Raw genomic sequence first — 14,725 nt, 5'->3', positions numbered from 1 at the left:
AGTGGTTTATTGCTATCGGATGAACTCCCCAAACTGGCCCTATGTGAGGGGCTGACTACTATGTCTGCCTGGCATGCAGCTCACTTGTCCTTACCTGTCTGGGACAAGAATATGGGTACTCTGGGATACAATGCTAGAGTAGTAAAAAAATTAATATTGATAGTAGTTTTAAACATCAAAAATTATACCTCTGTGGAAAAACCTTCTTCTCTTTATAGGCAAATAAGGATAACATCCATTCTATCACAAAAAGCTTCTGCTGTCAGGATTATGTCAGCTGAGAAGTGTCTTGTCAATTTGACATCTCTGACCTCTAGATGAGGAAGGGTGCAAAAATTATTATATAAAGAACATAATTTAACTTTATTTCTAGCTTCTCCTACTTCAATTACTACATATGAAACATGTCAGACCTATGAGAGACCTATTGCATTTACCTCAAGATCAAGGAAACTCTGGATTCAGTTCAAGTCAAATGAAGGAAACAGTGGCAAAGGATTTCAGGTCCCCTATGTGACTTACGATGGTGAGAATGGAATTTTTTTCATCTTTGTGTTATATCTGAATTAGAGAAAATTTTTCTTGAGAATCTCTCTTACATTGCTTGCAGGGACAGAAGAATGAGGAAAAACTTCATGTGCCTCATTTAACATTAGTTGCAAAGACTTTGAAATTAGATGTATATAACATATATAATGTTAGAAAAGTTATTTTGTGTCCCTGTTTCTTCATCTTTAGAGTGGAGATAATACAGCATTATTATCCCCCAGTGTTTTGAGGATGTAAGTATTTATAGGGATAATTCAAAACCACTGTTATAAAGGAATAGAGAATTTTAAGGTGATTAAATTAGAATACAGCAACCTGTGAGACACTGAATAATTACTGGATACAAAATTTCTCAGCTCTGTCTTCAAGAGGAGGTCTAGCTCATGTCTGATTATTGCCCTCCCAAAAGATGTCACAGTCACTCACCTGATCTTTATTTTTCAGAGGATTACCAACAACTAATAGAAGACATTGTTAGAGATGGCCGATTATATGCATCAGAAAACCATCAAGAAATTCTAAAGGTAAGAAATTTCTGCTTTCTTTGAGGCCAACCAAGAATTCCTTTTCCTAAGCATTTTCCTAAAATAGTTCTTGATACCTTGATAGAGTTGTTACATTTAAAGCTCAAGGGTGACCCCAAATTCAATTATTTGTCTTCTGAGGTTTACGCTGGAATTTGAAGCAGCCCAAAATCAAGTAACTGAGCTGGGCTCAGAACATGCTTATATCCTTTGTGGAAGCAGAAACTAAATGAAATATATGCTGAAATGATTAATAAGATTGTATGTTCCAAAAATTAGTCAGCCAAGGATGGAAGACCTATTGTTTCCAGTCTGGCATTTAAATGTTTAAATGATCATTAAGCTTGCTGTGCATTAAAAAATGTATTTACCTAAATCACTATCTTGCCTCAATAAGAAATGGTTTTCCAAAGATACAAGCAACACCAATAACAACTAACTAATTAAAACTGACAAAAAGGCTGGTCAGAGGGCAAACTTGAGCCATGTAAATGTAGGGCTTAGAAGGACAGGAGCTGAGGAAGAGCAGGCTCCCTTAGCCATCCCTGCCCAGTGCTGTTCTCTCCCTCCAGCTTTTGGGTTGCTCAGGTCCCAGCTGCAGTGCACAGTGCCAGGCACAGCCTCAGCTGAGGCTCTGAATCAAGGCTTTCCCAAGGTACAGGAGAAGGTCGTTAGAAAGCTCATCATCACTGAGGACCAGCCTTGTCTCCCATCCATGGAGGGAAGGCCTGGACAGCAGCATGGAACAGGGGGGAAGGACAGAGGCAGTTTGCAGTTCTAATGCAGACATCTGCAGTTTGTGGTTAGTGCTCCTGCCAGGAGCCCTGCAAAAAGCATCCAGCACAACAGGCAGACTCATCCCTCTGAAACTCCACAGCAATGTGGAGCAGTTTCCTTATGCTGTTTTACCCAGACTCAAGTTTTGCAAAACAGACCTGATTGTTCTTCAGTTTTGAAACCTATGCAGACACTAAATCCAAACCTTGCTTTTATCTAACATATCTGTGTTGTCTTCCATAGGACAAGAAACTGATTAAAGCTCTCTTTGATGTACTGGCACACCCTCAAAACTATTTCAAGTACACAGCACAAGAGTCAAAAGAAATGTTTCCAAGATCATTTATAAAGCTGCTGCGATCGAAAGTTTCCAGGTTTCTACGACCATACAAATAGTCGAGTGGTATTCAATTTTTGGTTACTTTACATTCCTGTCAAATATTGTCTTTCCTCCATAGCAGAAACATTTGCTAATTTGAAAGCTCTTTTTTGCAGACTTTGTTCACAATTGATAACAAAGAACACCTATAATGTTTTATAATTGTTAAAACTTGATGTTCTGAATAGGATTCTTACTAAAAAAAAAAAATAATAATTACGCATCCCTGAGTATATCTAGTTACAGATCCACATTTGAGTCTGCACTAGTGTATCCTCACTTTCCATTTGAAATCTCATTATGTAAAAATATTCTTTCTAGCTTTTTATTTTTCATCAACAATAACTTTTGTCAAAGAAAGGAGGAATCTATTCAAATATGATTAAACTACCTGCAGATAAGTTCTGTTATAGAAAGAAGTATGTAGTATAAATAATGCTTGGATTTTGAATTGCACTTGAAGTTTATATTTGAATCTTTAGAACAAAATGAAACAATGTAAATTTTGTTATTTCTCATTTGTGGCTTGGTGGAACCTCTGTCCAAATAGAAATCAAAAAGGAAAAAAAAGAAGAAAAAATCTATAATTTTCTTTTATGAATTACATGAGATTGAGTCCCATGCCCTAATGTCCTAATGTTTTTATCTGTCCTCTTCTAAACTTCTTCAGAGGTTTGCCACTGTCAATTACTTAATTGAAACAGATTTAGCTCTGGATTTCCATGCATCAATCGGTCCCTTTAAAGACATTTACAACAGGATATGTGAGAAATGAACAACAACACTAGTAGTCTTGGTTTTCTTTCCATTAAGAGAGCATCTAATTAAGTACATTATATAAATATATAAATATATACTTCTATTTGTGGGTACATTAGTAATGTTATCTCTAGTTACTGTAAATATTATTAATGCTTAAATCTTTACTCCCACACACCCTATTTACTCATATATATATGTAACTTTGTGTAGACAATTAAATGACTTCTCCAAGTGCTTGTCACTTCTATTAACACCCAACTGAAGCCTTTTGAAGTTTTATAATACTGGGTAATGGTTTACTCTGGGACAATCTCTTTCAATATGTATTATTATAGGAAAAATAGCATCAGTGGAGATGCAACTGCTGCCCAGTAAAGGGTCAGCTGTTGCCTCTCCCTTGGGAGCCCCCCACATGCATACCAACAGAGTCACCTTCAGGACAACACACATGGGAGGAGCTGCTGCTGGACTTGCTGTCTCTAAAACACTGGGAGCACAACTGTGTCCAAGCCCCAGATTGTCAGGGCTCAGGGGTGAACAGGACATGTTGGAGGGCAGGTTATGTGTTTGCAGAGACCTAGCTCTCCCTTTTATCCCAGATTTGTAGCCACAGTGCCCGTCGAGCACAGGGACTGCAGGAGAGCTTTGGCCTTGTGCTCAGGCCCTGCTCACAGAGTGACAGTGGGTTTGCCATGATGATAAATCCTGGGTTTCCTGCTGTTTCCTGGCACAGGAGCTAAATCAAATGGCAGACGAGCCTTTATTTTCTATTTGTATTTCAGCCTCTTTCCTTTTCAGTCCCTTTTTCTTGTGTATCATTTTCCCTTTTGATTCTACAAGTTTATTAAATGGAGAAATTAATTCTCCTGGCAGCATCCTTTCAGAAAAAGACTAACACACAGTTTTGCTTTGCTGCTTTTTTTTTTTTTTCCTGTCTACCCTTTAGTTTAATACGTATTTGGATGTTCTCAAAGACATATATTAGGGGTGCTTGTGGTTATCTTCTGACACTTTCTTTTTATCCTTGAGCAAGTACTGCTTAAATTTACACAGTTGGTTTCTGTTGACTACAAGTGGTTGAATATTCCATTTCTATGAGAACACACCTTAAGTATTCTGTTGAGTTTTTCTACTTAACCATCTTGTAATTTTGTTTGCCTTCTTTCCTTTTCTGTTGAAGAACATAATTTTTTTTCTTTCTATGCCTGAACAGCCTGACCTTATAGTCTAACATTTTTTTTTCCCACTCATGGACCTCAGATCTTTGGTTAGCTTTCTTTTTAATATATACATTAACTCTTGTTAAAAAATGTCACTTCTCCATAAAAGTCCTTTGTTAAAGGCTGTTAAACCTAAATTTTTCTTGAGGATGTTAAAACTACTTCTATTTATGATTCACCAAGGGTCACTAAAAAGAACACATTTTCATTATTTTTTACTTTAACAGTAGTCATTTTTACAAAAAAAGTTTTTAAAAAGCAAAAATCTTTTCAGGTAGTCAATTATGCAGGAGTATATAGCTAACAAAACTACTTTAGCCAAACAGTAGTTCGAAGTCTGACAGGTTATTCAGAGTTTTATTCAGATCCATTAGAATGAGTCAGGATTGCAGCCATTCTACTGAAAGATGTGAAGGAAAATACATAAAATATATGGCAAAAAATAACTTCCTCACTTAGCAAATGATTTACAGTGATCTTTAGTATTTCAAACTTGAGTAATCAAACTTCACAACCTGGTACTGTACACTGAGTTTAGTAAAACTCTTGCTAAAATTTTTGTTTAACAACCAACCTGTTTGGATGTAATACCATTATATGACAGTGATGCCAAACTCCAGAAACCACTGCTAGCACCATAACATTTTCCAGATTCCTAGCTCCATGGGAAATCCAGTGCCGGAGAGAAACCATAAGAGGGACATGTCCTAATTCTGGCCACTGGTAGTGGGACCTTGGCAGAGCTGTGAGAGGTGAATACAGGCAAGAGAAATTGCATTTGGCTCTGGTACCACTTGCCCTGACTTAAAACCACACTACAAAAAAGCAGGCTGTTGTCCAGTTCATCCTGACAGACAACCTGAGAATGAGGCTGATATTCCCCAGAGCCACATCAGGGCAGGGACTCCACAGTCAGGACAAGGCACTTGTGGACTTCTGAGGCAAACACAGGCTTTGTGCTCCTGAAGGAAGGTGCTGAAAGAAAGAGAATAATTTGACCCTCAAAAGTTGACATTTAAATGCTTTTGAACATAGAGGGGGTTCATATCTGATATATTTAGAAAATGAGTCAGGCTTGAACGTTTGCCACTCTGCATAGAAATGCTCTTGGAAGTGCAAATTTCTAATGAAATAAGTAATGACAAGTGGTATATAGGGCAGTCTGAACCAGTTTCAGTTGATTCGAAGAACAGCACAGAATTTTTGTATCAGCTCTAGAAGTTAAAAATGCTTTGACTTTCATACTACATTTACAGTTACAGAAACTGACAGTCAGCAAACAGGAGGTGAGTTTAGCTCTTCCTCTGTTAGTGTGGGATGCCTTCATTGTCAAAGTCAGAGAACCTGTTGCTACTACACAATAACAGCACAACAGCAAAGAATGTTTTCTTCTACACACATCTGGGAATCAAAAACCGTACAAGGAGAAATACAGCTGCCTTTAAGCAAACCAGCTTTGTGAACATTGCAGAATATAACATTTTAGTTTTTACCCTGAATGTGAAATACTTCATTTGAACATACCAATAAACACAGCCCTGTATCTGTTCTTACAGAATTACACATTGTCTGCAGGACAGGTGCAACAACACATTATGTAGACTGAAGAAGTGCCCATTTGTGATTGCCCAATTCCGTGGCACAAATAGAGCTCTTTATTTTCAATTTGCAAATGCCTGTATGCTTAAAAGCTGCACCTGCATCACTTAGCATTTTAAGCCTCTCTTTCTGCTTCAAATACTGCACTTATTTTTAGTGAGGTGGTGATGAATCATTCCTAAACATTCTCACAGGCCACCAAATCACTGCCTGCACACCTGCTGCAGTCCAGGACATTGCAGCAATCACAAGTTGCTCATCAAGCCCTGAGGTGTGCCTTGAAAGTGCTGAGGACACACAGGTGCCTCTGTGTGTCATTTGAGCACAAGGAGCAGCAGGATTCTGTGTTCAGTGCATTGCCACCTCTTCTGCCACACTGCATCTTGCCTTCAATAACAAGACTTATTCTGCCAGGAGATTTAGCTTGCTGAAACTGGTTTTAAAAGTTCTGAAGTCTTTCTTTCATCCCATTTTCTTGCCCTGTCTTCCTTCTTCCATCATACATTAGATTTTTACCTAAAGAACAACTTTTCAAAAGAAATTTATTTCTTCATTGTACCACCCCCATAGAATAAAGTTATGACTACTTAAGATTTAGACTAATCCTTCCTACATAGCAGCTTCATTCTAGAGTAAGCTTACTTAAAAGTAAGTAAGCTTACTTAAAACTAGCTCACCTTGTAAGCCAGGTTTAGTTTAGTTTAGTTTTAGAGTAGCTTAAATAAATACAGGATTGGTCAGAGAATTTTCAGACCATCCACATTCTGAGTTGTCAGTGGCTTTTAAAGAGCACAGCTCACCTGAAATCCTGTCTGTGAGCAGAAGGCAAGGATGCTGCCACATCAGTGAGAAACATCCTTTACATGCTTTCAGCATTCCAAAAGGACAGTCAAACCCCACCCTGTGCCTTTTTATAAGCCTGGCCAGCACTTTCAAATTTCTCAGATCAGTTTTACCTATAAAAAACCCAGTTTTAATCTTGCAGATAGCAGGTTAGGAACTTCAGGAGCAAAAGTAGTGCTGTGGTTCTCATACAGGGTCTGGTGACAGGTGTTTGACAGCAAAACTCACCTGCTCTGTGACAGCTCCCATGTCTGGACTCTAAATACCTTTGAATGCTCTTAAAAATTTAGCTGGAGTAAAATCTTCAACAACTGGACCCAGTGGCAAATTTCTCAGCCACCTCAGGGGTCTGGATGAGTTCTTAATGATGGGAATGAGTGACGCACACAGTTCCTTATATCTGTATCATGAGTTCAAGGAGTTGCATCTTTTTGTAGTTTAAAACCACTGATTGACAGAAACAGGAGTAACTGGAGGAGTTCCTGTAGAATCTCAGTACTTTGGGACTTTAATGGAGTAGTTTTCTAGAATGAGAGACTGTTGTAAGCACTTGGGAAAAGGAATACTTTTGTCTTCCAGAAGAATTTATGGAAGAAGGGAAATTTCTGTAAGGTACTATGAAGTTACGACTCAGTGAGATACTTGGATTCAGAGACAAATCTTGTGTTTTATCTCTCATCTGAATAGAACAGAGTGGAAAATAAACAATGTCAAAAAACTGTTATCTAAGGATCTGAATATATACAATTCCACTTTGTTATTTCATTTATTTATTCTTTCATCATAAAGCTTTTAATCTATAAAATTAATATGTAATATACAAGAGTAAAATGTACAGAAGTACCTTTAGATCTAATAATTTAAACCATCTGTATTCAGAGAGCGGAGATAACAAGTTTAAAGATATACAAACAATTGCAATTCAATTTTCTCAATATCTAGAAAAAAGTGGCTTTGATTAATTAAACTTTATTTTAATTATTGTGAAAATATCTTTTTTAGAGTTTGGTTTTGTTACTTTTTTAATTAAAATTATTCTGTAAATATTGTTTTTTATGTTTTATAACTTAGAAAGGCCATTAACTTGCATTGAGAGCAGCAGAGACTCAATATGTTGATTATAAAGATACTTTACAAGAGCAGGGTGATGTGAGGCAGTTGCCAGATTTATCATTCCAGAATACAGATCTTGTTATTTCTTCAGTATCACTGGCATGACAGGAAGAGTTTTCTGGGGCAATTTAACATTCTATTTTTACCAGAACTGACTATCAAGTGTCATTCTAAAGTGCTTCCCATTTTCATAACATAGAATATGTATCTTAAAGTCAGTGCTGGTTCTTCTTCCATTGTTAGGATAAGAAACAACACAGAGCTCAGAAATAACTCCCTACTGCTTTTAGGGAGCAGTAGAAGTGATAAAAACCTCACATTGGATCAGATCACAGAGCCTTTTTTAGGCAAAACCACTGAAGCCAGTGGTACTTTCACCTACAAAAAAGTTCATTATGATCATATCCAGCAGCAGTTTAAGCAGGAATTTCTGGCAGGCTGGATTTCAGGGGAAAGCACATAGGGTGTAATACTGGTTTCTGCTTCAAGCTGCACAGGAGTGAGATTCTAAACTGAACTGTTGTAGATGCTGCTGGGACTTCTAAGCTTTATTACCAATGTAAATTGTGTACAAACAGCTATTTCTATATGAAATGTACAATAATAGTTTAGAGCAAGGGTAGTGAATAACTGTACAAAATTTGATACTTAGAAAATAAAATACAGTGCTAAGCTTTACCAATATTTTAACAATTCTGTCAGATTTATAGTAGAAAACGTTGTTGTAAATGTACCTTATAAGAAAATACATTTCCTTTTGCCTTTGTATATGAATAGCTTTAATATCCATGTCAAAGTTAAAAATGAAGCATGTAATAAAACTTCTGTTAAAATCATTTTCATAATAAACATAAAATGGAATGAATACTCCTGCGTGCCATTTATTTGTGTAGAGGACAAGGCTTCTTGCACAAGTGTGGAAAAGTGTGGAATCAGAAGAGAACTTCTCTTTCCTGGTAGCATTTACATATTTTGGTCTAATTTTCATCCTTAAGCAACAGAAAGCTTTTTCTTTCTCATCAAACCACTGGAGTTTGTGGGACACTGATACAAGTTCCTTCCAAACAGGCCTCAAGGTGAGTTTTTCAAAGAAGAAATCCTGGCTACAGTGAAAGACCACATCACCAATATCCCTCCAGGACTTTTAACTACTTGTTAAACTAACTCTGATGTTACCATGTATAGCTCATGCAGCTGCCCTTTGTCACAGCCCTCTATTGAGAAGAAGCCTCTAAGAAAGAGGCAGGAAGCTCTCATGTTCCAGCATGGCATGTGCCATTCTGCTGCTATCCTCAAGTAAGCAGCTCAGCCTGTTAAGAGAAAGCATTTATGATGTGACAGTATCAGCTTTGCTGATTTTATATATATATTGTTCATTATATAAATACTGTCACTATGAGTGACGGCTCTCGGTGTGTAGCAGGTTGGAAAGGCATCAGGAAACTGGCTGCAAAATGTCAATTACTGCCTTTTTCAGCTGGTAGGAATTCACTCAGGTAATATGGCAGCTATCCTCACTGCATTCCAAGAAGACACAACATCACTGTTATGGGACTACATACGTGCCATATGAAATGGCACTCAGCTGTCCTTGTGGCTTCAGAGCTTTAAATGAGTAACCAGAAAAGCCAGCTTCTGTCAAAGACAGAAAAGCTGAACCTCAAAGTTCCTAAAAGTCATTGGAAATCAAGCTGATTACTGGTAATGAAGAATCTGTGCACAAGGACAAAACCTGGAATGGGAATCCAGGGAGGTCCCAGCTGATTGGAAGCTGGGCAAACATTGTCTCTATTTTCAAGAAGGGCAAGGAAGGAGGACTCCAGAGACTCCAGGCCTGTCAGTGTCACTTCAAGTGCCTGGGAAAATAATGGAAAAGGTTATTCTAGGAGTTGTTGAAAAATACCTGCGGGACAACCCAGACATTGGTCACAGCCAGCACAGCTTCATAAGGGAAAGTCCTGCTTGTCAAACTGATTGCTTTCTAAACAAGGGTAGAACAGGCAAGTTTATAACAGCCACATAAGTTTCAGCAGTCATGATAGTCTTCATTTGAATACCAGATTCTCATTCACTCGAACAGGCATTGCCTGGTGTAAATTGCAGAGGGGTCCATTCTCAGTTCCAATCTTGCTCTGACTTCCTAACAAGTATACAAAACATAATGGCCTGAGGAACAGCACTCTGGCACAACCCAGCAGATAAGTGAAGGCAGGTTGGGTATAGATTATTCATTATTCTTTTATCCAAGAATCAACATCAACCGACTCCTGGTGTCACAGAAAGAGCCTATCCTGTACAGCCACCATAACTGGCTATTTTTGCCTCTTAAATACATTATCTAAATGGGCAGTCAGAACAGGATGAGGTATGCTACACTCCAAAAGCACTTCTTAACATGTAGAATAATAGCATCTCCACCTCACTTGTGTGTGTAGAACAGTATTCCTAAGTAATGGTCCAATTACTTTTATAAAAGTAATATATTATACAGCATGCTATGTATGCCTAAAGACATGGGAAAGGGAAGAACAGAGATCTGCCTTTGAAGGCACCCAAGCAGCTGGTGAAAAACTGCAGCAGTGGCTGTGGAGGTACAGCAGGATGCCTCGGGACTAAGGGCAGCATGTTGGACTGCCTACATGGACACAAGATCCTTGGAGCTGCCTGGCAAGGTGTTTTTCATTGTTGTACCCCCAGAATGAGGGCAGCCTCCCTTCACCCCAGTACTGCATGAGCAGTGGGAGAGTATCTTAGAGAGTAAAACACCTGCACTTGTCAGTGTGTGTTATGTCAGCACATAATGTGGGTGCAGTAAATTTGTCTCTTCGGGGAAAACACTCAGGGGAAGTATTGTTTGTGCCAGACAATTTGTTTGGTTTTTTATCCTTCACACACTGATCTCTTGCCAGACTTAGACAGGAGGCTGAGTCCATCCTGCTAAGATCACTCATCCACCTGCAGGGTGTTCTCCAGGGCTCTTTCCAAACTCTACGCTCACAGTGGGCACCCATTCCAAGGTGAAAACATGGGTCTCCCTCCTCACTCAGATGACCATCCAGCCACACAACAGGACAGCACAGCCCCACTGTCCCATGGTTGCCAAGGTATGGGATAGACTCATACAGACTCCAGCTGGCAGGTGGGTGTTGCAAAACCTTCCCAAAAGTTGTACCTGTCTACAAAGCAAGCAGGCAAAAGCTATACACAATAACTCCTTTTTTTGATGGAGAAGAATACATTTTCCCTTCTTAAAACAGCCTACTTACAAACCTCTCTGAAGTTTTAAACTCACATATACAGCTATGATAAAATATTTACAGCAAATTATGTCCTTCTTATCTAAGCCTCTAAAACAGCTTTCCATGCTCTGAAGTTCTAGTTTTACTATTGAGAAAGCTGTTTAAAATAAAGCAAATGCTTTATTTTAAAACATATTACAGGCTTTATTTTAAAGTGAACAAAAAATATGTCCCTTCATCTCCTTTTCACTGTGATGTTAAAGTCTCTTCTGCCCCTTATATCCTTACTTCTCCTAAGGAGGTTTCCTTGCAATGTTGGCAAAGAGGAAGGTTCTAACGTTAAACAACAGGAATACGAAGTTGAGAATGCACATCAGACCTATTTGGAATAAATATTTGGAATAAAGCCACAAACTTCCAGACTCACAAAACTTTGAAAAACTCTAGCTGTATTTGTTGGGGGCAAATGCTGCTTCACATATGCTAACTCATGATAAATTTCTGCTTGAGACTGCTGCAGGGTGGGAACTAAATGTGGTGGTGGCGGATAAGTCATGGGTGTTAGGAACAGTTTCCACGTGTTCCCCAGAGATGCAGGCAGGGCCTTCCTAGTTCCCATGGCAACACTAAAAAAAACTACTAACTCTAGCTAAGTACCGATATTGAAATGCTAATTAGCTAATTGCTCTGTTTGTTTTCTCTAAACTACCTGGAGATAACTGGCCTCCCACCCCTCCACGCTGCCATTCTGGGACTAACATGCAAATAAAAACTCCTTAGGATCATGGGAGTATTTTTAGGAGATAAAAAGGAATATAAATCAAAAACTGAACACAATAGAGGAGTCTAGACAAATGCCCTAGCTGAGGAAGAGGGAAACACATCCCCTGATTGATTTTTAACCATCGCCATCACCTAAGAAAGAACAGACTATATTAGGCTCTGAGAAGCAGGGAGATAGGGACAGAGAGCCCTGGTGCTGCCACCACGGAAGGAGCGGGGACAGCTGTTGTTCTGGACTTCAGCAACAGACTCTGCATGCCACGCCTCCTCATCCTTGGGCCACCGGTGTGCCACAAGGAAAGAAGAAAGGACAGCTGCTGCTCTGGACTCCAGTGACAGACTCTGCACGCCTCCTTCCTTCTGGCTGCCTGGGAAAGCTACGACTGTGGGGGTGAGCTCTGCGTTGAGCCCCCTGCCCAGCTGATCTTTTGAATAAAGAGCTGAATATTAATAAAGGCATTAGCCCTGTTCATTTCAATTGGGGGCTCGTCCGGGATAGCCACGCCCAAAGAGGACCCCCAGACAGCTGGACAGCTCAACCACCTGCTTCGAGGGACCCTTGGGAGTCGCTGGCTACCTTCGGACCCTAGGATCCGCGTGAGACGAGCAACGCAGAGGAGCGTCGGATGGGTAAGAAAAACCGGGAGACGAGCAAGTGAGTGATTGAGTGAGACGGGGGCCGGCAGCTCGGACCCCCGAAGTGAGAGGGACCCACTAGTACCGTGTTTCCGGACTCCTGCGAAGGGGCCGGCCGGGAACGGCAGGAAGCGAGTGTAATACAGGAGCGACTGAGGCGTCTCCTTAGAAGTAAAGCAGGCCCTCCTCCGAGCGTGTGGAGGTGCCCTAGGGGCAAAGTAAGTCCCTGGCAATCAGGGCAAGGGGAATGTCCCCAGCAGGGCAGGTGGGATGTGGAGGTCCTAGAGGGCATGTCGCCGGCAGGCAGGATGGGATAGGACGGCAGGTGGGATGTCCCTGGCAGGTAGGGCGGGGTGTCCTAGCAGGCAGGAGTGGCATGTCCCTGGCAGGCAGAGGGCATGTCCCTGGCAGGCAGGACAGGACAACAGGGCAGGTGGGATGGCCAAGCAGGCAGGAGTGTCATGTCCCCACCGGGCAGAGGGCATGTCCCTGACAGGTAGGACAGGATAACAGGGCAGGTAGGGCGGGATGTCCTAGCAGGCAGGAACAGCAAGTCCCACCAGGCAGAGGGCATGCCCCCAGCAGGCAGGACAGGATAACAGGGCAGGTAGGATGTCCATGGCAGGCATGGATGGAGGTCCCCGGCAGAGCAGATAGGGGAACGTCCCTAGAAGGTAGGGCAGGATGTCGCCGTCAGAGCAGGCATTAACCCGAGTAAGCAGAAAGGCAGGAAGGCAAGCAAGCTAAGCCTAGTAGGGTCAGGCAAGGGGGCTTGGCCGGAGTTCGAGTGTAAGGCTCGGCAGGACATTCGACCTTACCTCGGCAGGGAGACCAAGCTTCCTAAGCCTAGTAAGAAGGTTAGGCAAAAGGCCAAGTAAGAGTTTGGGCAGGACTTAGCAGGGGTACAAGCCTAGAAAGTCCATCAAGAAGTTCAAAACTTAGGCCAAAGAGAAAAAGAACAGAAGACAATAGATGAGAGTGTGACTAATGATTGTCCTGGCCAAGAGACAATGTAAAGTGCCAAGAGCGTAGGACCAAGAGTGGGAATTTAGTTAAAAGAGATTAAGTTTAGTCAAGTGATTCAAAATACGAAGTTGGGAGGGGCCAGATGAGCTTTAGCTGCCTGTCAGTATATTCCATTTTAGATAGAAGCACCATTTAAGGTATATATTTTTTTTTGTTTTTGAGGCCTGAAAATGGGAAGAGGTTATAGTAAAGGAGCAAATCCTTCCAAAGCAAAGAGAATTCCCCCTAACAGCCCCTTGGGGCAACTGTTAGACTAATGGGATTCTCGGGAGACCATGAAGGGTCTAGATAAGAGTAAGATGATACATTACAGTATAGAAGTATGGCCGAAGTTAGAATTACAGGGAGAGTAGCCATGGTATGGAACCCAAGATCAGTGGATGTGTAATCAGTTAAACCAACACCTGTTTAAGGAAAAATACTGATTTTTTTTTTTTTTTTTTAAGGTAAGTAAAAGATTTGAGTTAACTATATAACATGACAAAGAAGTGAGGGAAGAGCGGCCTTTTCAGTAAGCAAGGTCCCCAGGAGGACTACTAGTAAGTGGTCAAATCTCCACATTTTACAATACTAGGGCAAGATCAACACCATAGACATCTTCTTTTCCCAAACCACAATATTAGAAAAAATACGCTCAAACTCAGGGTAGCACGGTGGGAACACTGGAAATCCAACTATTTTTTGATCTTCTGGTGTTTAATCAGGGAGGTCTCCTTAGAGCCATCCTAGTGGAGCCTTTATGCTGAGGAAATGTGGTAACACAGCACATGGTGGGGCAGACACAGTCTCAGGCAAAGAGGAAAATTTGCCTGCATTTACTATTCAAATATCCAGCCTGAAGATTTGAGTTAGATCCTCAGCTGCTGAGTGCTGATGTATAGTTACAGCACGTAGGCACCATTTATAATCTTTTTCTACTCTCTCTCTGCCCGGCCAACTTATTGTAGCCCTTTAGTTTATAGACCTTCTTCCTGAATAATTCTGTGATTATGTGGAGAAAGGGATTGATGCTACTCTGTAGTTACAGAGAACACCAGTCCAGCAACACTAGACAGGGCAGAGAGCAAAGAGGTGTTTCTTCAACATGGCACGTTCTCCACTGACTGTAGTCTGTGAAAGTGAGGCTTTCTTGAGCAGCCACTAGATCCAATTTCTTGGACTTGACTATTTCCAGAGCTGTAGGACGCCCCTCCCAACACAGTGCTGCACTGCCAGCCCAAGCAGCACTGTAGTTGAATCCTTGATTTGAGGATGGGCTGGCAGGAAAAGGAATTT

General features: G+C 40.8%; 1 protein-coding gene across 2 annotated transcripts in view; it reads left to right on the top strand.

Moving 5' to 3' along the window:
- The window catches only part of SCUBE1 (signal peptide, CUB domain and EGF like domain containing 1), a 191,003-nt gene extending 187,803 nt beyond the window's left edge, over positions 1–3,200 (top strand). For both annotated transcript variants that reach the window (XM_053978276.1, XM_053978277.1), the window contains 3 exons: positions 374–526; positions 994–1,073; positions 2,094–3,200. In XM_053978276.1, coding sequence (XP_053834251.1) covers positions 374–526; positions 994–1,073; positions 2,094–2,246 — 386 coding nt within the window. In that variant the 3' untranslated portion in view covers positions 2,247–3,200. The remainder of the gene's footprint in view (positions 1–373; positions 527–993; positions 1,074–2,093) is intronic.
- Positions 3,201–14,725: the final 11,525 nt, after the last annotated feature.

This window comes from Vidua macroura, chromosome 5 (genome assembly GCF_024509145.1).
Source record: "Vidua macroura isolate BioBank_ID:100142 chromosome 5, ASM2450914v1, whole genome shotgun sequence".
NCBI lineage: Eukaryota > Metazoa > Chordata > Aves > Passeriformes > Viduidae > Vidua > Vidua macroura.
The sequence above is the reverse complement of the archived record's forward strand: the minus strand, read 5'-3'. Positions and strand labels throughout refer to the sequence as shown.